Below are 25,950 nucleotides of genomic sequence, written 5' to 3'. Positions count from 1 at the left end.
TAGAGCAATTAAAGACTGGGAAGAAAAGAATCATTTATGCAAATAAGAAAGTCTGACTGAATACTGCAAATGGGGCATGAATGATATGCTGGATAAAACAGCATTGCCTCTAAGGAACTGAGTTTAAAGGCTTAGATTCAAAAACTCTTGATTTCCAGTCCTTCTCTGTCACCATATGGCCTTGGAGAAGTGAATTTATGTTAAAAGAGGGATAAAATGACATAACCACTTCACAGGAATGTTGTAAGGCTTTATCAGGTAACTTTTATACATTGTTTTGAAAATTTTTAATGATATACAAGTGCTAACTGCTATTCTTCGTATTTATAGTTACTTTAACTTTTAAATACTCAACTAAACCAATAACCCTTCTGAAAATTGGACATCACTAGTAAAGCAACTGAAACAGTGATGCAGTAGGAACCATTTTTTCCTGTAATGTGATATTCTGACTACTTTTTTCTGCATAAAGAGAAACAGTCTGCTTTTGGAAGAGTTAAGTAATTAATGAAATGCATTAACATAAAGCAAAGTATGGAATCATTCTGCTTATACAGCACTTTTTATCTTGAAGCACTTAAATATCAGATTTTAAAAATTAATTAAACTTCATGACATCCTGCTGAGGTAGCAGAGAAAGCTAAATGAAGCATTGTGCTGATACAGAAACTGAGGCACAAATGCTCAAGACCAACTAGCTGAGTTTACTACACTATGCATCTTTCTTTTACAGCATGACTGCATGCTCAGGGCAAGCACCAAAACAGTGGACTGAGACAAAACACTCAATGGTTCATAGAATCATAGAAGTAGGGTCGGAAGGGACCTTATAGATCTTCAGGTCCGACCCCCTGCTTGGGCAGGAAGAAAACTGCGCTCAAATGACCCCAGCCAGGTAGGCATCAAGCCGCTTCTTAAAGACCCCCAGGTTCTAGGGTTCAATTTAAAAAAATCATTTTCACTATATAACTAGATTTGCTGCCAATCTGTGTAAATGAAATACAATTTTCATGGATGAAAAATAAATCACCAAAAACATATGACAACAACAATAATAATAATACCTGTATTTTTCATATACCACGTGGCCTCAAAAAAGACACACACTTTGTTTTTAAAGGGCAGAATGGAGGAAAAAGACTTTTTCCAGAGTCATGCCCTAGAGTTGGCATTTTCATGGAGAGGCTGTTGCAAAATTGCTGTTAGCTTCTCTCAACTGGCAAGCTGGGAGCAAGCTATGAAAGGGCTGACACTGGATTCTCCCCCTCCCTGCTTGTTTGCTGAGACAGAAGCTAGTTGCCATTTTGCAACGCAGCATTTCCGTGCTTCTATTCCAGCAAAGAAAATATGTACTAAAATTTTGGACAGGTGATTGGGGGGGGGAGGGGCGGGGAAGGGACTATGCATGTGGTATGAAAGTAAATACGATAGCAGTTCTAGTTACAGCTGCAGCACCTAGTTATATTCCCTCCCTTCAAGCATGGTCCCTATTGTCCTAGGATCTATACAAACAGGGTGTGGACAGTCTCAACACCAGCACTCTTACATGCCTAAGAGTTCAAGTGTAAGACAGAAAAAGAATAAGGGAAAGGGACACAGCATGTAAATATGCAGCTCAGACTACAAACTTCACTAACAAATATCACTCATTAACATATGGAAAGCTGACTTAATTCTTGACAAAATTTCACCATGTTCAAAGTGACGGTCATTGCAGAAATGCTAGTATGTCACTGCCCATGGGAATGCTGGTTCTCAGTATCCGCAAAAGGATTTTTGCCACTAAAAGCAGCAGCCTAGATGAAAATGAAATTGAAGGGACAGGAGGCATGCATATACAGGAGAGCATGAGAAAGAGAGAGGTAGAGTTGCTTTGCGGCTTTCCGAGAAGAACCTTCTAAATACCGTACAGGAACTGAAAAATCTCTTTGCATGCTCTTAAACAAATCTTGGTATTTAAAACACAATCTGGATGTGCTGTTTGAAGACTCTTCATAATAATACTGTGCTTTAAATTACTTAAAAAAATTAATTAAAAACATAAATTTACTAAATCACATTGACGATATCCTTGAAACTTCACATACTTTATCTATCTGGGTAGTGCCTGAATGATATTTTTGGCTACTGAGAGTACTTCTCACAATAACATACTAACAGAATGTGTCAGGGAAAGTAACAGAGCACAGGTCTGGAGAATGAGGGCAGAAGGGTATAACTTACCATAGCAATGACTGCTGCTCCAGCTCCAGCAAGAGCCACAATGAACAAGTGGAATGTCATATTTAGCTGCAAAAGGGGACAAAGAAAGCAAGTGTCATGGAAAGTGCTTTCTGCAGAAACTAAACAAAAAATTGCAGACCCAGAAAAGCACATTACACATTTCTCTCTTGGATGCTGTCACACTTGAAAATCAGGTGCCTAACTTCAGTAGTGTGTTTCAAGGAAATAAATGTAGGTGCCTATGTTCTGTATACAATGGGAAGAAACAGGTGCCTATGAAAGGTGATTCACAACATGCCACATGCCAAGCTGCCTAAAGCTAGTCAGTGCTGAACAGAGCAACATGTATTGAACAATCTCACCATCGTCTGGAGCCTTCATCCTCTTGTGATCCAGAGTCTGGAGCCCTCTTCTGAGGGCAGTTGTTTATTTGAGAAGGGATAAGGGTTCCTCCCTCCCCGCAACTTTTTTTTTTATAACAGCCCAGGCCTAAGTAGAGGGAAAAATGATCCAAGGCTCTCCTCAGCTTGAGAGGATTCAAACTCACATTCCCCCTCCACCCAGAAGATTTCCCTACCCACCAGATAATAGTCTGGGTGAATGGTCTGATCCTCCACTCCTTATGAAGTTGGTCTATAGTGTGGCCAAGAATGCAAAGCTCGTAGGCCACAGAGATGCAAACAAGCTACTGGTTAGGAAACTCACTTGAAAGAAGTCTGCTCACAGGATCACTTGAGTTTTTATCTAATGACTAAGGTCAAATGCATGAGCTATCTTAGAAGTAACTCTGCAACCCATGTCTCCCCAGCTGAGTGACTTTGCCTCTAGGGTACAGAGTCAGGCTGCTTCTTACTTGCTTCCCTCCTGGCACTATATGGCTCTTGCTTTCTTGGCTGATGACTGTCCCAGGCTGAGTCAGAGAATTGGAGAATTACACAGCTCAAACTAATCAATAGCCTGGTGGGCAGAGCAATCAGCTGGGGCAGGGAAGAGAAGGGATGGTGAAAAGGGGAAGGCAAATTTGAATCCCCTCTGTCTGTGGAAAGCTTATGTGTCCCACTTGGCTTTGCTCTTGGCTAGATTTCATGTGCTGCTGTTTTTCTATAAGCACGTTCTTAGCATCCCTACTGGGCTGGGTGCCTCTAACAATTTAAGGTTAATTCAGGCAGTGTTCCACTTCAAATCTGGATTGCAACACAGTTTAAATGGGAACAAGGTACCCAGCTGCTCCGAACAACATGATTCTTTGCATGTACTGAACCTTAAGTTTGTGTGCCTTGAGAACTTACGGCTCCAAATTGTAGATGCCAAATAAATTTGTGGGCCTAATGGGTTTTACAGCCACTAGAATGTTTGTTTCCTGGATTATTGGGTGCAGGTGCATAATTTCTGCTTATGTCACGTTTCATCTAAGGTGCCTCCCTCTGAATCCCACCACAAATGACTACTTTCCTGGTGCCATCATTCTGCAGAAATTAATGATTCAGTATTTTCCACCAGTTTCACCTCTGTCACAAGAGGGCATGCTGTATGTAGGTATGAAATGATGCTGCATTTATTTTCAGTTTATATCATCTACAAATTTTTAGTAATTCTTTCCAGCTGCAGAAAGGTTTTATAGTTGTAGCAACCAGTAACTAAGAGCACTTATACCCAAGGTTTAATCACAGCCACAAAGAACCCAATGGCAAAACTCTCACTGACTTCAGTGAGGGACAGGATTATACCCACTGTGATCACACATGGAGAATTTATTTTGTTGCATCTAATTGTTTTCCTTGACCTAATATTAAAAAAACCCAAAACACTTAGACTGCAGTATATTGCTTTTAAATAAACAAGCCATGACCGATGGTATAACTACTTCAAAACTAGTATAGGTTGTTCTCTTCAACCATATTACAATATTGTCCAGTGAGTTGAAAAACACTGCTATCCTCTCACAACCATCTCTGCAATTTCCTTGTACTCTTCTAGAAATAGTAATATTACTGATTCTACTTACTTTCTTCTAACCACATAGTTTGTGCATTAGCCCTCAATTTAATCTCAAATTTAAAAAAAATACAAAAGTCCAATGAAATCCTTTGTATAATACCCCTAAATCAAAACGTAATTACTAAAGTAATGACCAAAAAAAAGTGCAGACTGATTATGTTTTCTAGGAAAACGAATCATGACTACATTTCTCCTTTGTGCCTCCAATCCATCAGTGTGCTTAAACTTAAAGAGTTAAGTGTCATAGGAAAACATATGTGCCAGTTGCTTCTTAATACAACATGTTATGGATCTGACAGAAACCTTATCACATTAACTCACCTCAGTAGATTCACACATCCTCAAGAAATTTTCAGACATAGTGCAAATCTTCTTTTCCTCTCCAATGGTTACAATTCCTGAAACAGATTAAATACTCTGAATGCTAAATGTATTGAATATTTGATAGCTTTTTCATACAAGTTGGGTAGCTGTGGAATCCAAATTCTTGAATATCATAGGAATATTTACATAACAATAAAAGCAATCTGGCATACCTTCAAACTGCCTGTTTTTGTTGCCACAAGGCTAACATGTTATCCATTTGGTGGCAGTTTAAATGGAAGCAACACAGACAATCAGTCCTCAAGCCATTTAAAAAATATGAAAAATTCCAAATTCAATATTTCCATATTAGAATATAATTTGTAACCAGGGTGTTCACTTGGCTTGTTGGAACACATAAATATTCTTTATCCCTGTGCTAAGAAATGTGCTAAGGTCACAATCCAAATTTGTTTGTCTTGTGCAAAGCTTCTTTTAGAAGCTATAAATGTATATTACCCAGAAGTATGCTTAATCATCTGGTGATAATGAAAGCAACTGGTGTCAGTAAGGGGAAGAAGAAGTTTCTGCATTGTTCACTCTTGCACATGATCAGATATTAAATCATAGACGAGCCTGATGAAAACTACTACACAGATTACTTTGGAAAACAGTAACGCTGTTGTTTTTACTAGAGAATCAGTGGGGTTCATGTAGCTGGAAACAGTAAATAAAATAGAATATGCATTCCCTTTCTGTCTCTTTCTCTCTATAATAAACTATAGATACAACTTAACAAAATAAAAACCACAGAAAGTATTTCAAAAGAAGATTTTTTTTATTAGACCTGTGAAAATAACTGGCTTTTTGGATTAGCTGCCAGTTGGTAAAAAATTATGTGGATCAACCCAAAGAACCGAAAAAAAATTGTTCTGGTAGAAATGTGTGGTTCAACACGAACTGAAATGATTTATTTCCACCAATTATTAAATGACGACAAGAAGAAGAAAAAAACAAGGAAATGAAAGACCAGATTAACTAAACTTCCAGAGAAGGAGATACTGCTTCTTTTTCTTACCCAATATCCAAAAGGGTTGGGTATTCACCTGGGCTATAGGACACCTAGGTTATTCTGCCTGACAGCATCTGAACCATTGTCACCTACCTCTCAGGTAGGTGTAAACTAACTACCAGACAAGAAGATATTTGAGATTCCTTGCTCTTAAGAATATCCCAATTTGCGTGGACTTTGAATTTAAATATTCACTGAACCAGAAAGGCAATGGTTCTGAAAGACCTGGCTGCAAATCCCATCTCTGAATCAGGTAGAGAACAGACTGAAACTGGATCTCCTAGGGCACAGACAAAAGTTACAATTTTTGGCCAATCTGGTCACAGAAAGCAGTTTATTGCCATGACCAACACAAGTGCACAGCAGCAGACTGCTTCCAAAAGGGCCAATCAGGTGAAAATCTGAACCCTAACTGCATGATGGGTCAGATGAAGAAGCTGTTTCAAATAGAGCATCTTCTATAACTTCTATCTGCACTGCCTCCCAGCCTTGAGCTGTTTTCAGAATGGGAAGGGAGAAAGGGAGAGGAGGGAGTTTGGTCTGGGGTTTTTTCAGCCCCCACTGGAGGGTGAGATGGGTTCCAATTCACCCACCCCACCACTCCAGTGCTGGCTGGGGATCCCCTAAAACAAGCTCCCTCTGTACTTTTTGCCCACTCTCATTCTGAAACAGGGTCAGCCTGGGAGAGAGGAGGGGCACTTGCTAAGGAAAGCAAGCTTCAGGCTTCCAGCCAGCAGCTAAATTCCCATCCCCCCTTGAACCAAGAGTGAACTTCTGTTTGGTTTGGGGGATCCTTGCAATTCAGAACAATTCTTGCCAAGTGTTCTCAGTTACAGTGAGAAGCTGCACATCTGTCTGCATGCATTACTCCCAGGTGAATGATCCAACTATCAGAACAAAGAGGCATTATGTGCCTCATTAAGTACACACAAGGCGCATCTACACATTGCCCTACAGCAACGTAGTGACACGCTACGTTACCATATGGCCATAATGTGACATAGCGATCACATGAGTCTATAGGTGATTGGCAACTACATCGTCTTAGTGGCATGCTCCCCCAGTACAGTCTGCCACATGGTCCAGTACAAGCAATTATTGAGCTGTGCTTTAGTACTTCCAAAAGCAAGCACTAAAGCATGGCACCATAGCAACATCACCGTTCAGCGACATGTAGATGCACTCACAATGTATAAGAGTTCCAACCAGAAAACTGAAAAGTGACTCAAGCGCAGAAGCCCAACTAGCCTGGTAGTTAGGTGCTCTTCTAAGCAGTAATTTATGTGGATTCAAACCTCTGCAGGAAGCACTGAACCCAAGACTTCCACATCCAGGAGGAATGTTCTAGCTACTTGGTAAAAGTTGGGCAGCAGCACCTCTTTTATTGTCTTCCATTTCATTGGCTTTTATTAGGAGTGCCAAAATCTAAATATTTCGGAAAGGCTGAAACAGTTTTAGAAAACTTTGAGTATTTTGATATTTTCAATGTGTTTTGCTAATCAGTTTTGCAAAGTTGGCTCAAATTCACAAGTCTTTACACCACATTTTGATGAATAAATGATTTCGCCCAGCTCTATTTAAATGCTGTTATATTGCTTATCTCTTGGGTAGTAAACACATATTAGATGCTATAAGAGCCACAAATACAAAAAAGATCTTGCTAAATCTCTAGCCCATTTCTTCCAGATCAGGACACAAGCCTGTATTTTGGAAAGGGCTTTTTTTCCTGCTCTAGTTCAGTTCAGTTAATAGATAAAAAAGGGTAGAGAAAGAAGCTTAGAATCGACTATACAGAGAGAGTCCAGTGTCTCATGTGAGCAGTGGAAACTTTATTATTGCAAAACGCAAGAGCCATGCCCTTGTCTCCTCCCAATGGAAAAGGAGATATACTTCAGGACACTGCACTCATTTTAAAGTTCTGCTTCTCATCTCTGATCTAACATTTGCAGATATTAGATCTGCATCTGCATCGCTGATTGCCTACTTATTACAAACTTAACTTTTCTACATAATTGAAACTCTTCAACCCCTTTACTATATGTTTCTGTTCAGTGAACTTCCCTCCAGTTTGTCGTCTGCTTTATGGTAATCACCAGAAATGTGTGTAATTTTCCAGCTGCAGATCCACTGAGGCCTTTTCATCAAGATGTTATCAATTTCCCCCCACTGCATAATACAACAGTGATCAAAACTGCATTTTTATGTTATACTGCATTGCAAGCTCCTAGCTAATACTGTCTGTTGTTATGTTGTTAGTCTGTATTTTCATAATGCTCCTCTCACTGATATCACCCCTCCTCTTGAATTTCATGTTTCTGATTGTTTTCCTTGTACACATCAACTTGATATTTTCCTGATCAACTCAGTCAGATTTTTATTTTCACTTTATATTACTAATTTCTCTCAGCTATTTTGCATGATTTATCCATTTTCAATGTATTTTGGAGCAATACAAATTTTACATCTTTGATTTTAATTGATGCTCCTTAAGCATTCACATGCCAATATAGTACAATAGTAGAACATGAGCAAGTGGGATGAGAAGTGTAAACTCTTCCCTAACTTCTTTGCTTTATCCTTTTTTTTTTCAACAACATATTAGCAGTATTGGGATATTTGTGGAAAATGTCCCAAGGATATGTTTAAAAAAATCTGTACTGTAAACTAGATTTGAAATTTTGATTTGTATTTAATATCCATCATTCACCTACCAAACTGACGAAGGTCCAAGCAGAGATTAGCCCCTTCCACTAAGGTGGTGTTTTGGCAAATGGTCCACAGATTGAAGTACATGAAAACAGGCAGAGAAGTGAAAGCTGTAACCCCAAGCCAGGCTAGCATGAAGATATATGTCAGCATGATAAACTGTAACGGAGGAGAGAAAATATTCATAGAATGTTTTAAACATTTGGAAATGAAAACAATCAAAAACAATATTCCATCAGAAATAAAGAACCGCAGGCACAAATATGAAGCATTTCTTGCTTTTCTACGGTAGTAGTTGTTGTTGTTCTTATTATATTTAAAATACTCCTAATGTGTTCCTTGTGTTAGATCAGAAGACAGCAACTTTTTTAGGCTGCAAGCCAGAATAACCCAATTCAGCTCAGAGGCAGGAGGCAAGGTGGGTGCTAGGACCCAGCTTCTGCCATTCCCTTCCCCTGATGTGGCAAGGTGAAAAGTCCAGTGCCTAGGCTTTTCCCCACAGTGATATGGGAAAGCAACTGCCACTGTAGTCTCCTGTTGCTGAAGCCCCATGTCTGCAGGCTGTATCAAACAGCACCTTGAGTTGGATCTCCCCTTCAGGCCATGGGTTACCAAAACCTGTCTTAGATAATCAGTTTTTGATATGCCTAAGACACGAGCAAGTACATATTACTCTGCTGCCCTTGGGGCAGCTAAGGTGTGAGGTTATGGCTCCAGAGAGGCAAGCTTGCTTCTGGGTTCCCCACTGCTCTCGGGTCTAGGTCTGATGCAGTATATTTTATTTCTGACACACCAGAATGACCACACCATGAGGCATTTTGTAAAAAGACAGAGCCAAATTTGCTTGCCTTCTCTCTTGGGCTGCAAACTACAGAAGACAGGATACAGAGAATCTGTGAACACAACTGCATTGCTATCCACAATGCAGTTAACTGGCAGAAATGTATGATGACTTCTTTGCCTGTAGCCTAGGCCATGATTTGAGTCTTCATTAATTACTAGCCATGGTGGGTACAGCATTGTTTTCTTATTCACTTCTCAATGTGCATTAGATCAGATTCAGTTAGATAACTTATGTGCATTCACAATATAAAATGTATTTCCATCACTGGGAAAAGTACTACATTACATACTTTAATGTATTCTCTACAGTTTAGAACAGCATGACCTAGATGTCTAACTAGAGTTGTTGCTGGACTGTGGCTGACTTCAGATCTAGAACTCAGGCTGGTACATTTAACATCTAGAAGCACCACATGTGCTGCAGTGCCACAATGCTGACAGTCTGAGGAAACCAGAACAGACTTTGATCAATGACAGATTGTCCTTTTCCGTTTTTGTACAGAACAAACTGTGTAGAGACCAAGTAAATGTTCCAGATTGTTAAAAAAAAAGGAAGATGATTCTGAATCTAAATGCTGAATCTAAACAAATCCAACTTTGGAATATTTCAGAAAACTTCTGCACTGCTGGATCTATACAGTGGAACTAAAAATGTTTTAAATTGTAGAAATTTCACAGTCCTAATGACAGCTGAGAGTCCAAACCCTAACCATAAGTATCAAATATTAAAGCTATGAGTGAAAAATTAAAATAAATGCTGGATGATCTGCCTAACCAATGGGGGAAAACTAGAGAACAATGTGTGGAAAAAAATCTGGAATCTGTAAAGAAAGGTCTGTTGAGCATATGATAACGCAAAAATACCAGAAATATAAGCATCCAGGATGTCATTCTATATCACTTCAATACCTTAAATATTTTCCTGTCTATTTTAGTACAATGAGAGGAAGAAACGCATGGCTAGATGTATACATGAATATCATTTATATGAAGATCTATCCATTAATACAAATCTATGAAAGGTTTATAAGTAAAAAATTAGCATATAAGCAGGATACAGTTATACCATTTTACAACTGGGTTGCCAAGTGTCAGTAAGTTTACTAGCAGTAAAAAAAATAGGCTAAAACTGGCTGTTAATAAAGTTAGTAAAAAAACCTTTAGCCATCACTAAAAACACTAAACACCCACAACTTGATTGAAGTTCTAACAGAGCACCAGCAGTGCTCGCTGGTGTTTGAGCAGGACAGCAACCTATAGGGAGCATTCTCTCAGCCATGTACTACTGTTGCATCTCAGACTGCCCATAATACTGGTTGTTCACAGGTAGGCGGCTTCTTTGGGGGTCTGTGCCAGGATGAGGGTAGCAGGGCTGGTGGGAGTAAGGCTGGAATGGCTGGAGGGGCAGAATGGTGTAGAGTGCACCTGGGAGCATCAGGGTATGGGAGTGAGTAGGGGGTCCCTGGGAGGGCACAGTATAAAACCATCACTGCAGTCAAGTAGGGTTGCTAACCCAAGAAAATATTTTTAACTGCAAACTTTTTACTGGCAACCAACTTTTTTTTACTTTTTTACATTGGCCCCTATACTTAACTAGGGCCTCGCAGCAGCACAGGGCCTGATAGAAAAGTCACATACATCATATATTAGTAATAACACGTATCAGTAAAAAAGTTTGCCTGTCAGTAAAAAGCTTGCAGTTTTTCAGCAAAAACAATTTACACCCTAGAAAAAATCTGGCCCACAATTGATAGACTGTATTCCTTCCTATTCCTCAGTTAAACTGATGAGTCAAAAAATAGAAACAGATATTTCCATGTTTCCTAGTTACATAAATACAAGATGGCTAAAATCAGTGATGATGTAAATGGTAGGGGAAGTGTGAGAGTTAAGGCTTGTCAGGCTACTCAGAAAAATTAACTAAAAAATAACTAAAGGTAAGAAATTATTGCAGCTTAGTTAAATAGCATCAAACTCCTGTGTAGACTCATTCAATAGTAAAATACTCTTAATTAGATTGATTTGAATTTAGTTTCAAAGTAAATTAAAACCTTGGGAAAAAAAACCTGCAGCATCCTTATAGGCTCGGCATTGCTTTGTTGGCTAGCACTATGGAAGAAAGAGACTTGGGGGTCATCACTGACCACAAGATGAACATGAGCCTGCAATGCGATGCTGCGGCTAGTAAAGCGACCAAAACGCTGGCTTGCATCCATAGATGCTTCTCAAGCAAATCCCGGGACATCATTCTCCCCCTGTACTCGGCCTTAGTGAGGCCGCAGCTGGAGTACTGCGTCCAGTTTTGGGCTCCACAATTCAAAAAGGATGTGGAGAAGCTTGAGAGAGTCCAGAGAAGAGCCACGCGCATGATCAGAGGTCAGGGAAGCAGACCCTACGATGACAGGCTGAGAGCCCTGGGGCTCTTTAGCCTGGAAAAGCGCAGGCTCAGGGGTGATCTGATGGCCACCTACAAGTTTATCAGGGGTGACCACCAGTATCTGGGGGAACGTTTGTTCACCAGAGCGCCCCAAGGGATGACGAGGTCGAATGGTCACAAACTACTACAAGATCGTTTCAGGCTGGACATAAGGAAGAATTTCTTTACTGTCCGAGCCCCCAAGGTCTGGAACAGCCTGCCACCGGAGGTTGTTCAAGCACCTTCATTGAACACCTTCAAGATGAAACTGGACGCTTATCTTGCTGGGATCCTATGACCCCAGCTGACTTCCTGCCCTTTGGGCGGGGGGCTGGACTCGATGATCTTCCGAGGTCCCTTCCAGCCCTAATGTCTATGAAGTCTATGAAGTCTATGAAAATAAACTGAATTAAGGCACTTTAATTCGAAAGAAAAATAGATATGCAAGTTGTAATATGATTTAACTAATCCACTTTAAAAAATAAATTCAGAGGCATAACTATAAATTTTGGTTCCCTAAGCAAAACTTTTGCAAGGTGGGAATGAGGAGAGGGCGAGCACTACTTTGTCACATCTGGAGCAGGCATGTCCTCTCTAGCTATAGGATGTGAGCCAGAGAAACCCCAGCTGTAGGAATTGGGTGCCAGGACACAGTGGCATCAGTCCTTCACTGCTCAGCCATAGCTGAGCTGGAACACCCTTGCTCTACCTAGCCATAGGAGGATATTACCTGCCCCAGGGACTCAAAGACCCCTGCTGCTCCTGTTATGTTCCTGCACACAGCTTCTATGGCTGGGCAGCTGGTCTTCTAGGGCTTCCACACAAAATGATTCCTGCTCTGTCCCTGCACTGGCTCCTATGGCCAGGAACTGCAGGAATTCTCCAACTTGGCTCCTAAGGCCAGAGAATTCAGGGCTCCTCCAGATACAGCAAAGACTCTGGGGGAGGCAGGAATCATTCTAGCACCCCCTCTAAGTCAGTACCTGGGACTGCTGCCCTCACATTACACCCTCACCCTCACATTATACTACTGCTTATTTGCATCACTTCTGCATTTGTTCCAGAGAATCCAGGAATGATGTCAAGCCACGTTGAAACCGTGAAAGTAATGGCTCTTATTTAAGCTCAGAAACTTTGGGGAAATGGATTTCAGCTGCTAGTTGTCAATCACCTTCTCCCCTTGCCCATTTTCAATGAATACTGATGAGGGACACAGATAATTATACACATACACACACACTTAATTGTGCCAACCATTTACTTTGTAATAGATGTATTCCTCTTAATTCACATTATGTAAAGCAGCTGGCACTTACTATTGTTTATAGTAGAATCATAGGGTTGCATATTGCACTACATATATATAAATTGCTGTCTCTCTCTCTAAATACTGTTGAGGGACACTATATAAATACTGATGAGGGACAGAGAACATTTTATCTATCTCTATCTATCTAATATGCAACCTTATGATTCTACTATAAACAATGGTAAGTGTCAGCTGCTTTACATAATATGAATTAAGAGGAACACATCTATTCTAGAGTAAATGGTTGGCACAATTAAGTATGTTTTTTTACATACTACTATTTAGGTTTCATCTTTTCTTCTACCCTGTATTTTTTTTTTCTTCCCCTCATACACCAATGGTACTACAGCTGATGAGACAACATCTGGTCCAACCTCAGGCATTCATTTACAAATAATTGCTTGGCATATTACTTGGCAACATAGTGGTGCCTGAGAGCCTAGAATTCCAGACTGAAAAAAAAAGGCTGGTCTTAATTCATTATCAAGCTAAACAGCTGTATTGTTACTTTTTTAAAGAATGAACAAGAAATGCCAAAGAGTGTTCTATACATGTTTGCCCCTTGTTAAAATAGCTTCTTAATTTACATATTATTTTTAAAAATTTCACTTTAAGTGTAAAAAATTTGCCTATGTTCAGGCACTATTTGGTGACATAAGTATCTCCTTTTTAGCCCTGTTTTTGAGTTCTCCTTTCTATGACCTCGAAATGAAGAGGGGAAATAATCTTAAAAAGCATAAAGCAAAGATATGTATGTTAGAACATTAGGTAGTACAGTTAAATATTCCATAATTTACTGGGCGAAACTCTCTCTCTCCTGATTTTTCAGAACAGGATAAGTATTATCATACACAATCAGCCCACAAAGGCTTGGAAATCCTTCTGTTCTGCATACACAAGGGCCAGCTTAAAATTTTACTATCATTTTTATGTAAAGTTTGAGTAGATTTCCTACTCTGTGACAAAGGTGGTAAATTGGCTGTGCCCTACCTCAGGAAGAAGGCAGGGTGGATTTGCACCCTATAGACTAACCAAAGTAGATAGATATATATAGCACAAGCTTTTGTGGGCTGAAGTTCACTTCATCAGATGCTGTGAAAAGAAAATATTCAAAGCTGTATAACAGAAGCAGAGATAAATTTGAATACAAAAGCAGAAGAAGCCAGGCTAGAAAACTGTACTGTAAAACAAGGGTTAACAAGAAGCATTCAGAAAAACCATTGGAGTAGCATGGAGGGGGGAAATAATGCTTATTAGCCTCCCAGGAAATCAGTCTCGGGCATACAATAGGAGGAGGAGAAAGATGTTATGCTGGCTGCTAGGAGTAGTAGGAGAGCTGCCTACTTGCTGCCTGCTTGTTTATAAAGAAGATTCATTTTAAAACAATTCATTAATTAATTTTGTTAGCCTTAACAGAAGAAAAGGAAAATGAGCTGCTGCTTAAAAGGGAGAGTCAGAGACTTAACTGCTTTAATTTTTCAAACTTTTGAATTGGGTTTATTGTAAGCCCAGAAAAAAGAACTTCTGGTTTTATTTTTCTTCTTGGTTTCCTGGGTTCTTTTCACTAAAAGGCCACTATTTTCTCACATGCTTCCTATTACTGCAATGCAAGGGAAACAGGGGAGGGAAAAACTAAAAAAGGCAAGGAAATTTTTCAGATTACATATTAGTTTTTGAAGGTTAATTTTTGAAGGTCTCTGGACAACCCAAAGATTTCCAGCCCAGTTAAATCCATTTTTACTGAGTGATTATCGTGCACAGCATTTTTGCAGGGAAGGCACTACTGCACTAACCTACATAGGCCTACCTAAATACAATGAATCACCCAACACACCAAATGACAAATGCTGAATTGCTGCTATTTGGAGAATTTAGAATTTACAGGATATACTTGTTTGAAGAATGCAGATAAGCAACCAAAGTATTCCTTCTCTGTCTTTGAAGTATTCCTTCAAAATCTTCTGGGTGCTCTCCTTCCCCTCCCCCCTGACACCTTTCCAGAAATGCTTCTTGAAGAGCCAATTCACTGCTAGAATTAAACTCAGTATTCAATCTGTCAGATTCAAAGGGGATGCTGTCCCTTTGAAGTAGTGTTCTGCTATGTGACAAGTGAAGGAAAGAAATTAGTTATGAAATGGCAGTACTGCAACTTAAAAAGGTGTCACATTTTGTTCCTTTAGCATACTGTATACTGTATTAGTCATGAAAAAGCTCTGTCTAAGCTAGCCTGATATTTCGCTATAAAAGGTTCAACACCTATAAGTTTGTAACATACTAATCTTTCCTTAAACCTTTCATTCCATTCTATTTTATAATCACATGTAATTTTCAAAAGTCCATCCTGGAGTATTGACCTATATTCTAGTTATATGACCAAGTACTAGGCAACTGCCAGAGAATTAAAGCCACAGAAAATAAGGAGGCTGGCCCCAGAAGCTGAGTCTATGGACTACATCTGATAGGAAACACACCTCCAACTGCTACCTGGGATTTATACCAGATGGGAAAGACTAAAGTAACATAAGTAGAATGTGTTTGAAGATTCCTAGCCTTTAACTACATATTCCATAAATGTGAAGCTCTGAATGTTAAGAAAGAAACCTTTGTCTTTTATAGATTCTAAGAGTCAAGGCACTTTCTTTTCTTCTCCTCCTCCAAATTCTCCTGACTGCTGCCAACAGGAGCATGTCTCTGCTATGGTATGCCCTTTCCCCTCATATTGCTGGATGCTCTCAAGAAGCAGTAGGTCTCTGCTATACCACCTCTCTTTCAGCCTCTATTATTCCTACTTCCCCTGTAATAGTTCCAATGCTTAATTCTCCTGTTGCTTAATTTTTTGCCCGTCAGCAACAATGCTTTACAACATTCCTGACAGCTTCACTCCTAAGTATAGGGTCTGGAGTAGTAGCATCAAAAGGGATCCAAATTGTGTTAATCCCTGGCAGAATTGTGAGCAGCTATGGAATTGATGTTATAGAAAAATAAAATCTTACATTCTGTTGATTTAGCTACGATGTTCACCAGCAGAAGCTTCCCACTAACATTTTCAAACCATCTATACGTTATCAGTAGTGTAACTAGATGTGGGTGAGGGGCGCATCTGCCTGGAGGCCAATTTAGGATGGGTGCTGGAATTGTCCTCAACTCCCCCTTCCCCCCCCAGAGTCTGCAGCCCAGCAGCATATTCATGCCAGGAAATTCAAAACAAGTCCTTGGCCGCTGTTGCAGCTCAAACAGGAACTGTTTAAGACAGCAGTTCCCAATTAATGGTACAGGTACCACCAATGGTATGCAGACAACCTGTTAGTGGTACATTTTAACAGGCTTATTATAATTATTTTATATGAAAAATTTTTGCTGGTGGTAGTTAAGGTTGAACTGAAAAATGTCATGGTGGTACTTAAGGTTGTATTGTTTTAAATTGGTGGTGTGCAATCTGTCAGAGTTTGGGAAACACTGGTTCAAGAGATCCCAGCATGGGTAAGACTGCTTGCTACACCCTACTGTGCCTGCTCTCAGATCCCACAATCTCTCCCCCATTGGTTTTGGTACCCACACGTGCCCACCTCCCCACCAACCCTTGGAACCCCCCTTTCAAGGTACCAACTCTGCTTGTTACACCACCGTATATTATCAATCATTTTCCTAAATAAGAAATGATAAGGTAAGCAGTAATTTTTCTATACTGATGTTCTGTAGAGTTTCCCACCAAATCATGATGAAAACTGCTCTCTACAGTAACTAGAGAAGATGATAAATGTGGAATATAGCTTATGCCTCTTTACAGTGAATGTTTCAGTGCAATATCACTCGTGATGAGTTTAATTATAGTGGAGTAAAATGGCAGCCCCCCTGAAAGTACTGGCAAATTCCTGTGGGCTCTAATGGGATTAAGAGTTCATCCACTGCATCTTTATAAAGTAAATAACTAGTCACATGAAAACAAATATCATTCTTGTGCTGATGTTCAAAATCTGCTTTTGTTATAAATATTTATTTTTAAATTTCCCATAAAAAAGCATTTTCTGATTATCCCAATGAAATTTGGGCTTGAAAAAAAAAGAAAATTCAATTCTAAAAGGTTTTGTTGAAAACGTTTCACTTGAAAATAATGTAAAATTAACTGAAACTAAGAACTTTCATAGATTCATAGATGTTAGGGTCGGAAGGGACCTCAATAGATCATCGAGTCCGACCCCCTGCATAGGCAGGAAAGAGTGCTGGGTCTAGATGACCCCAGCTAGATGCTTATCTAACCTCCTCTTAAAGACCCCCAGGGTAGGGGAGAGCACCACCTCCCTTGGGAGCCCGTTCCAGACCTTGGCCACTCGAACTGTGAAGAAGTTCTTCCTAACGTCCAATCTAAATCTGCTCTCTGCTAGCTTGTGGCCATTATTTCTTGTAACCCCCGGGGGGCACCTTGGTGAATAACTACTCACCAATTCCCTTCTGTGCCCCCGTGATGAACTTATAGGCAGCCACAAGGTCGCCTCTCAACCTTCTCTTGCGGAGGCTGAAAAGGTCCAGTTTCTCTAGTCTCTCCTCGTAGGGCTTGGTCTGCAGGCCCTTAACCATATGAGTGGCCCTTCTCTGGACCCTCTCCAGGTTATCCGCATCCCTCTTGAATTGCGTCGCCCAGAATTGCAAACAGTACTCCAACTGCGGTCTGACCAGCGCCCGATAGAGGGGAAGTATCACCTCCTTGGACCTATTCGTCATGCATCTGCTGATGCACGATAAAGTGCCATTGGCTTTTCTGATGGCTTCGTCACACTGCCGACTCATGTTCATCTTAGAGTCCACTAGGACTCCAAGATCCCTTTCCACTTCCATGCCACCCAGTAGGTCATTCCCTATGCTGTAGGTGTGCTGGACATTTTTCCTCCCTAGGTGCAGCACTTTGCATTTCTCCCATTTCATTTTATTGTCAGACTATTTTTCCCCACTGAGTAATGACACCGTTTAGAAAATTCAGGAGTGACTGAGTGTGAGTGAAGTCTAGAAGCTGCATATACATTTGTGTAACTTAAAGTTTATTCTGCATTTCTGAGCCTGTCCGTTATGCCAGTTTTATACTTTCTACGAACTTATATTCATTTATGAACCCTTAACTTCCACACATGCTTCCTTATATAAAACCTCTGAATTGAAGATGATCTATGTTGGTTTAATTTGCACACCAAAGCAGCAAAAGATTTATAGAAATAAAAGCAACTAAAAATATGGTGTAATAGTTTTTCAGACTGAAGTAGAGAAGCACCTTTAATTTTTAGCATGATTAGATAAAGAATGACTTCCCATTTCTGTAGTGACACAGCATGGTTTGAAGAAAGGAGGACTTTTTCTTCCTTAAAAGATTTAGCCATTAGTGCCCCCAAAGATATTAGAGGTGATGGAAAATTTCATTCACAATCTGTGATTTGTATCCAGGTCATTCATGGCTGTAGAAATTATGTCTCTCCAAGAGAACACTGTGCTTCTTGTTAGAAGTAAGTAGCAATGTGGCCTTTGCTTAGAAAGTCACCATCAGATACTGATAATCTCACAACTTCTCACATTTTCCACACTTGTGGCAGAAACGATTCTCTCAGTACCTAGATACTGCTGATATATTGCTTTTCAAACCAATTATAAACCTGGAGACCAGGTAATAGTTCAGGATTTCCAGCAGCTGCCAACTGATCTCCAGGTGGAATTGAAAGTGTAGGCTCTAACATATGAAAGGCAAAGTGGCCTGGCACTGGCCTGATCAAGGAACCCTTAGTCATTAGTTTTTCATGTCATATTGTCAAAGCTGTAGTCAGCCAAGATGTTCAAGCTAAATCTATCTCAGTATTAAAGAAAGGCGATGGTTGGAACTGAAACACAGTTGAACTTGTATATTGGTAATGCCCTCATCTTTATTCTCATCTGTGCAGCTTGGTTTATTACTTTGTGACCTGCATTGTTGTAGTTTCCAGTGAAACCAACCCCTCAGGTACCAAATACACTCAAACAGTAGTCTGAGGAAACTGTATCTCAAAGATAGTGTTGAATATGCATGTGTGTGTGTGTGTGTGTGTGTGCGTGTGTGTGTGTGCACACACAGCTATATTGTTTCCTTAACAATGCTCGCCAGAAGCCCACTGATTTATCAAGTACAGAAAAATGTTTGGCAGCACGCATCTCTCCCAGAATTTCTTCTTTTATAGGAAGTGGGAAAGATGCCCTTGTTGCATATTTATTTAATTCTTCTGCAAACTGTTGCATAGTTTTTTTCCCCAGGATGATCACTGAATGTTCAGACACTTGGTTCTTCCACTCCACTATCTTCCTCAAAGAAATAACATTATCTAACACCTCATTCAGCATTTGTTTCCTACAGTAAATGCACCCTCTTGCTAATACCATGACAAATTTTTAACCTAGTAATAGGTATTTTTGCTTCCCAATGCCATTACAAAATTTATAATTTCTTGTTTGTTGTTTATTTTTATATTTAATACATATCGTCCTTTAGTGGGATTAAGACCACCACTGAAAACCTTCATTTTTCCTCCCTTCAACTTCTACTGCTTGTGGCTTTCTTCTGATACTAATGTCACTATTTCCAGTACCACAATGACTTAAGCATCTATGTCCAACTTTGCAATAGTTTTGTTTTAAACCAATAGTCCAATCATCTTTCATTGTTCCAGTAAAGAATTTGAGCTAAGGGTACTCTTGCTGCCCTTTTTGTCCAGGATGTGCACCTTCTACTGGCATTTACACATTCTGACAGTGTTAAAATCTATTGTATTTCTTGTATACTTTATCTAACATTGAGTTTCGTCTTGACTTGTGTTTAGCACAGCACGTGCTTTGTTCTGGATGCTGTGACTGAGTTTTTCGTTACTTTTTGCTTTAGAACCCTCTGCTTTCAATGTAGTGGGTTCTTTATTACATTCACAGTCCCAGGATATTCTCTACCACCCATAAGTTTCAGTCTGGACTAAGCAGCTTCTGTTACTTGGCTTATTCCAACTGTTTTGTCATAGGTTAATTCCAGTTCTGCCTCTGGGTGCTTTGACCCAGATCCCAATCTTGGCTCCTTATGGTCTTTATTTCAGTGACTCAACCCTCCAAAATTGCACGACCTGACTATTTTGACATACATCAGTCATACACTCTTGCATGTTTTCATCTTCCTCCTATACCTGTTGATAAAAAGGTCTGCTTTCATATGTTCATTTTTATGGAGTACAGTACTCTTCAAATTTATGCAACATGGTTCTATAGTTTAACCTCTTCTGCCTGAGTTTACTGAAAACATCATGTGCTTCAGAAATAGTTGTTACCAAAGATAAAACAAGCTTCAGGTCGTCTTCCTTTTTCCTGTCACCTACTTCTTGCAGCTGCAGTAGGAAATGCTGTTTAAACCTTCTTCAGCTGTCCTCTGTGTTTCCAAGAACTTATCTCTGGTAGAACTTTTAAGCACTGTAGTCCAAAGAGAAGCCTTTGAGTCTTTTCTTAGATTGTTTTACCCCTGATACCAATGTTGTTCAGAAATCACACACAGCTTAATGGAATTAGCTGCTTCATTCATTTTCTGATCTCTCACTGATCGCCAGTATGTAATGTAAGCCTCTACACAGTGAAACCACCAGTTCCAAATGGCTCCTGTGAAAGCCTCTTAAAGGTGTAAACTTGCCTCCACCACCTGGCAAGATCCTTTTGGAACAGATTTTAATTCTGATTAAATTAAATTTAAATGTATTTATTGTGTTTAGATGCCCATAGCTGTCAATAGGTGCCTTCATTGTTTTAAATCTATACAAACATTAAACTAACACAAATAACTTACATATCATGAAGCCTGAAGAAACTGTACACGTATGTTAGTTAAAACCATGAGACTCCTTTACACAAATTTATCACATGGCATGAACTTTCCAAAGCATAAACAAATATCTAGTATGATATTTACTGCTGAAATTTGCTAGCATTCCTATAAAGTATTTCCTAGATCTTGACTTTAGTTCCTAAATCACAGTAGAGTTTGTTACCCTCTAAAGTACAGAGGGTCAAGAAGCCCAAGGCTGAATCGATTCAGTCTTCACAGGTTAGTCTAAGTGCATAGATGGAACAAATAAGCAAGTGAACAGATACTTACTTTTGATTCTGGAAAAGCAGTCACTTGCCTGCAGTGGCCCAGGCCAGAAGCTGGGGAGCACCTGGCTGGAGCAGACAGCTTGGGCCAAGGCTAGCCCACCCACCCAGCAAGAGGGGTTTTGCAGGGGAGGTGCAAAGCATTCTAGGATGCTGGGGGACTGTGAGTTAACTTGAATCTGGAGTGGATTTGGGACAGAAATTCAATAAATGGATTTAACCTAAATCAGTTAAATCTGATACTACAGCCATCCAGGTTGATCGTAAACCATTTTTGGCCATTTTGAAAGCAGTTTATATACACTGAAAGTCTGGGCTAGGGACAGACATTACACATAAACCTGCTTAAGTTATCAGAAATTGGTTTAAACCTGTAACAGAACAGATGTTCAGTGCACATAAACCAGTTTGAAAATGGCTGAAACCGGTTTGAGATAAACCTCACTGAATATAGTTTCAGACTTAACTGATTTGACTCAAACCAGTTTATGCAATATCTGTCCTAGACCCCTTGCTTGTTTAAAATAAACCAGACTCCCCCAGCATCCCAGCATGATCCCTGGGCTGGACAGGAGTGCTTTGCTCCACAGCAGGGCTGGCCCCTGCTCTCTGCTCCCTGGCTGCAGCTCCAGCAGAGACTGCAGGCTGCTCCCCCCACACCCCCTCCCCTCTCCCCTCTGCTCCCTTGTTGGAGCTTCAACAGAGACTGCAGGCATCTGCCTGGCTTCTCTCTGCTAAGCAGGGAGTATTCCCTTTGCCCCTCTGCCTTACACAGACACCTCAGCATTATCTAGTACATGCCGGCTACAATCCGTGCTGTGGGAGACAACAAAGGCAGACAGGCATTTTGGAGCTAATTAACAGAAGCTTAAAGTCCTTCCTTGGAAAAGCTGTTTAAGAAGAGATAATGGAGAGAGGCTTTGTTTTCTGAATGGATTGAGAACCTCCGAGTTAAGGGTGATAAACATGTCCTGCTGGCATGAACAACGTGTGCCCCCCGGCCACAGTGGTGGCAGCGGGGAGCTCCCACAGGTGGCTGCAGCAGTTTTGGCAGCGAAGGGGGGCGGGGGTGGTGAGTGCCAACCGGCAGTCAGCGACCACCTGCAGATGCTGCTGGCAGCAGTGGCAGCGGCCAGCACCGATCAGCGACTGCCTGCAGACACCAGCAGTGTGGGGTGGTGGTGGTGCTTCTCTCAGGGAGCATACCAACAATCTAAGGGGGTGCACGTGCACCCATGTGCACCCCCTATGCATTGCCAATGCCTGCTGGACTTTTCGGGTGTGGAGAGGACATTGGAGCATTCTGCTGAGGCCTGGCCACACCCCCCACCTCAGCTCAGCCCTATGGAAGGCAAGGGAGGGCTGTTTGAGAGCCCCCGGCTTCTAGCCTGAGCCGCTGCAGGCATGTGCCTGCATTTCTTCAGTCCAGATAGAATGTCTGTATGGTTACAAACCAGTTTAGCCTAGCCAGGTTAGACTTACCTGCAAAGACTGAATCAATTCAGGCTCAGGCTTTTTGAATGTCTGTCCCTAGCCTTGTTGTGTTACAGATTTGAACCAGTTTCCAATCACTTATACCGGTTTATGTGTAATTTCTGTCCCTAGCCTAAGTTCTTCTCTTCTATAATACAGTTGTAGAATAGTGTTGACAGGTGAAACAGTACTACCTCAACCAGTAACAATCTAATTCCTCAGAGTCCCATTGGGAGTAATTTATAACAAGAACTGTAAGCACTTGCTATGTTGTACCTTTTAATTTTCAACATATAATAGAAATAAACCTAAAGTAAATTATTAATTTCAAACAAATCAAGCTTCCTTCCCTTATCACATATTGAATAAATCAATCATTTTTACAACTAAAATGTTGTTCCAGAAAACAAAGAAAATGATGTCTTCCCTGACTTGACATCTACAGGCCCTATCTTTTTAAGCTCAGAATCAAATATACACAAAGAGCAGATGTAGCTAAGCATATCACAATGAAGATGCCTCTATCCCCAGGCTCCCAATTCTCTTCTTACTACCCTCCACCTTTTTTACAATTCTGTCCTCTGCTTTTCTCCTGTACAGAAATATAAAACAAAGCATATACATACTTTATGAATCAGCTTTTTTGTTTTCTTGTTATAATACTGCCATTCCCTAATGCAATCACACCTTCACTTGTTTCCATCAATCTTTCATTACTGACTTTTTCCTTTCTGCTGTGTTATATTCTTATGCACAGCTCCTATATTAGTCCCTTCCTTGTTGAAACATCAATGTATTTCATACTACATTACTACTGTCATTTGATTGATTTCTTTTGCCTTGCAGTCCTACCATCAACTGCCTGTGAGACTAAGGAAATGAGAATATTGGTCTGAATATTTTCCTAATAATTGGCTAGTATATAATAACGAAGCTCGGTCTTTCATGTTTCAGTAATTATAACTGGTCTACATGCAAAAATGTATATGCACCTATAAAATCCAATAAAAAGCTAACACAAACTAGGCAAAGGAAACATCAGACTTCCAAGGTTAACCATTGTCCGTATCTTATACATGACCAATATTTACTCCCTGAAGCTTTAGCTTGTGAAGCGTGGAATAATCCCTTATACAAAAATGTGGTTTCTACCTTTCTGCTCTATGGTCCCCAACATTCACTAGAGGAAAATTATTCAGGTTTAGAGTGGCAGCTTCTATTTTAAGATTGACTGCAACTTCCATTCCAATTCCCCTTTTCTAGCTCCTTTTGCATTTTTTTAACTTCTGCTTAAAACAAATTTCAAGGTTGAACTGTTTTATTCTAGGTGTCTACAGGAACAGGATTTTTTTTTTTCATTAGAGGTCCAGCAAACTGCTTAAAATCTATTGATTTCTTTTTTTATTGTTTTAAAGGTATATACTGCTTATACAGACGGGACTTTATGTGCATATTTAATTCAAAGATAACTGCATTTTTGTTTGTATATCTCAAGGGAGTCTACAAGTCAAGCTGAGTTTGAAGAAAATTGATGTAATGGTTTAGAAACTGGGTGCTTTCACATTTTTATGCATATAGAGTAGGTTTTTCAGTAAAATTTATTTACATTATTTCTTTTCAGCTCTTGTAAACTCAATCCATCAACTCATCTAAGCTGCTTATCCTCTGGATTTTCTTTCAACTGTCAAACTTCTTGTAGTTCTTGAGGTGTCTACAACTACAGTTTTGAGCCTTGTCTGTCATTAAGATTCACTTATCCCCTCCTTAATCTATGACATAAATGAAAACCCAGTTTTAATGTTAATGTTCTATAAAACCTACATGCTAGATAAGTAGCTCAGGGCTGGTCTGTGGGCTGGATTCCAAGTGTGGGGCCATTTTGCAAGTCTGATCCAGAGCAGAGTTGGTTGCCAGGGACAGTCCATAGATGCAGTTCAGGAGCAGCCCAACCATACATGCTGGATCTGGTGCAGAGCAACCACATGCCATCATGATCTGACACATGACGTTGTGTCATCTGGACCCGTGGGTCTGCAAATTTGGCAGTGGAGGAACAATGTTAACAGCTGCAGCTCTGGGAGCTATTAATGCTACCACTCCTTTGCCACCACATTTCCAGAACTATAGGCTAGGGACAGACATTCAAAAAGCCTGAGCCTGGATTGATTCACTCTTTGCAGGTTAGTCTAAGCTGCACAGCTTAATTGATTAATAACTGGACAGACATTCTCTGTTAAACCAGGAAATGCAAGCACGTGCCTGCAGTGGCTCAAACCAGAAGCGGGGGGGGGGGGGGGGGTGGCACTAAAGCATGCCTGCCAGCCACTGCCAAAGGGGAGGCAAGAGAGACACCTTCCAAGGCTCTCATACCTCCCTGCTAGAGCAGAGGGGGCATGGCCAGGCACCAGCTGGGGCTAGCAGGACACACAGGATGTCAGCTACCAGCTTGGGTGGGGAGGGGGAGCTGCTGCCAGACTGAGGACTGGGGATGGGGGAAAAAGTCCTTCCTCTGAACCAAGCACGTATTGAACACAGCAGTTTGCAAAGCATACAACAGGGACCTACCAAAAATATTCGCCTAAGCTAAGATACAGTCAGGTAAAACACAGAATACACAACTTAGTCTAACTTTAAATGTAAAGCAGGAAGACAAGAGAAAGCCTTGCATAAGTCTTACTAATCCTGAGGGTAGAGTGTCTCCTTACGTCCAGGCATTCAGAAAGGCTTTGTTAAGGTTTTACAGGTTCTGCTTTATAATGTAAATGTAGCTCTCTGCATTTTTTGGTCTGCAACTTTCAGCCAGAAGCTGTCTGCAACTTCCCTTAAACTCCATCTCCAGAACATATGTGTGGTGATTATCAAGTCTTTGCCAACACTTCCCACCTCTCAGTCTGGTCCTGCAGGTCTTAGCTCTGGGCTCCCAGGTACAGGTCTTGCATCTCTTCCCTGCTCCGGGACCACTGTAGAATTAATCCCCTCCCTGGCTGCAGACAAGCTGGGTAAAGGGAGAAATTAACTCCATCTCTGTCTGGCTGCAGGAAAGCCATAGAGGTCCACAGGGTTTGCCGGTGTGGGGGAGATGGGGAGAGGGGACAGAGGGAGGAATTTACCTTAGGGGCCATGGCGGGCCAGCAAGCAGCCACACCCCACCCCTGCTTCAGCCAGAGAGCAGAGGGGAGGGGCCAGCCCAGCTCTCTGGAGTAAACCATAGCCCACCCAGGGAGCAAGCCAGGATGCTGGGCGTTTCTGACTTGACTTAAACCAGCAAAGGGTCTGGAACAGACATTGCATAAACTGGTTTGAGCCAGATCAGGTAAGTCTGATACTACTTTCAGCCAGGTTTATCTCAAACCCGTTTCAGCCATTTTCAAACTGGTTTATGTGCACTGAATGTCTGTTCCGTTACAGGTTTAAACCAGTTTCTGATTACTTAAACCAATTTATGTGCAATGTACGTTCATATCCATAGGGATCCCTGCA

General features: G+C 40.7%; 1 protein-coding gene across 7 annotated transcripts in view; it reads right to left on the bottom strand.

The window, feature by feature from the left end:
• GPM6A (glycoprotein M6A) overlaps nucleotides 1-25,950 on the bottom strand; it is a 419,024-nt gene that overhangs the window by 14,673 nt on the left and 378,401 nt on the right. For all 7 annotated transcript variants that reach the window (XM_019481375.2, XM_014600918.3, XM_019481378.2 and 4 more), the window contains 3 exons: nucleotides 8,308-8,461; nucleotides 4,543-4,619; nucleotides 2,224-2,289 (listed from right to left, as the gene is read on the bottom strand). In XM_019481375.2, coding sequence (XP_019336920.1) covers nucleotides 2,224-2,289; nucleotides 4,543-4,619; nucleotides 8,308-8,461 — 297 coding nt within the window. The remainder of the gene's footprint in view (nucleotides 1-2,223; nucleotides 2,290-4,542; nucleotides 4,620-8,307; nucleotides 8,462-25,950) is intronic.

This window comes from Alligator mississippiensis, chromosome 2 (genome assembly GCF_030867095.1).
Source record: "Alligator mississippiensis isolate rAllMis1 chromosome 2, rAllMis1, whole genome shotgun sequence".
Taxonomy (NCBI): domain Eukaryota; kingdom Metazoa; phylum Chordata; order Crocodylia; family Alligatoridae; genus Alligator; species Alligator mississippiensis.
The sequence above is the reverse complement of the archived record's forward strand: the minus strand, read 5'-3'. Positions and strand labels throughout refer to the sequence as shown.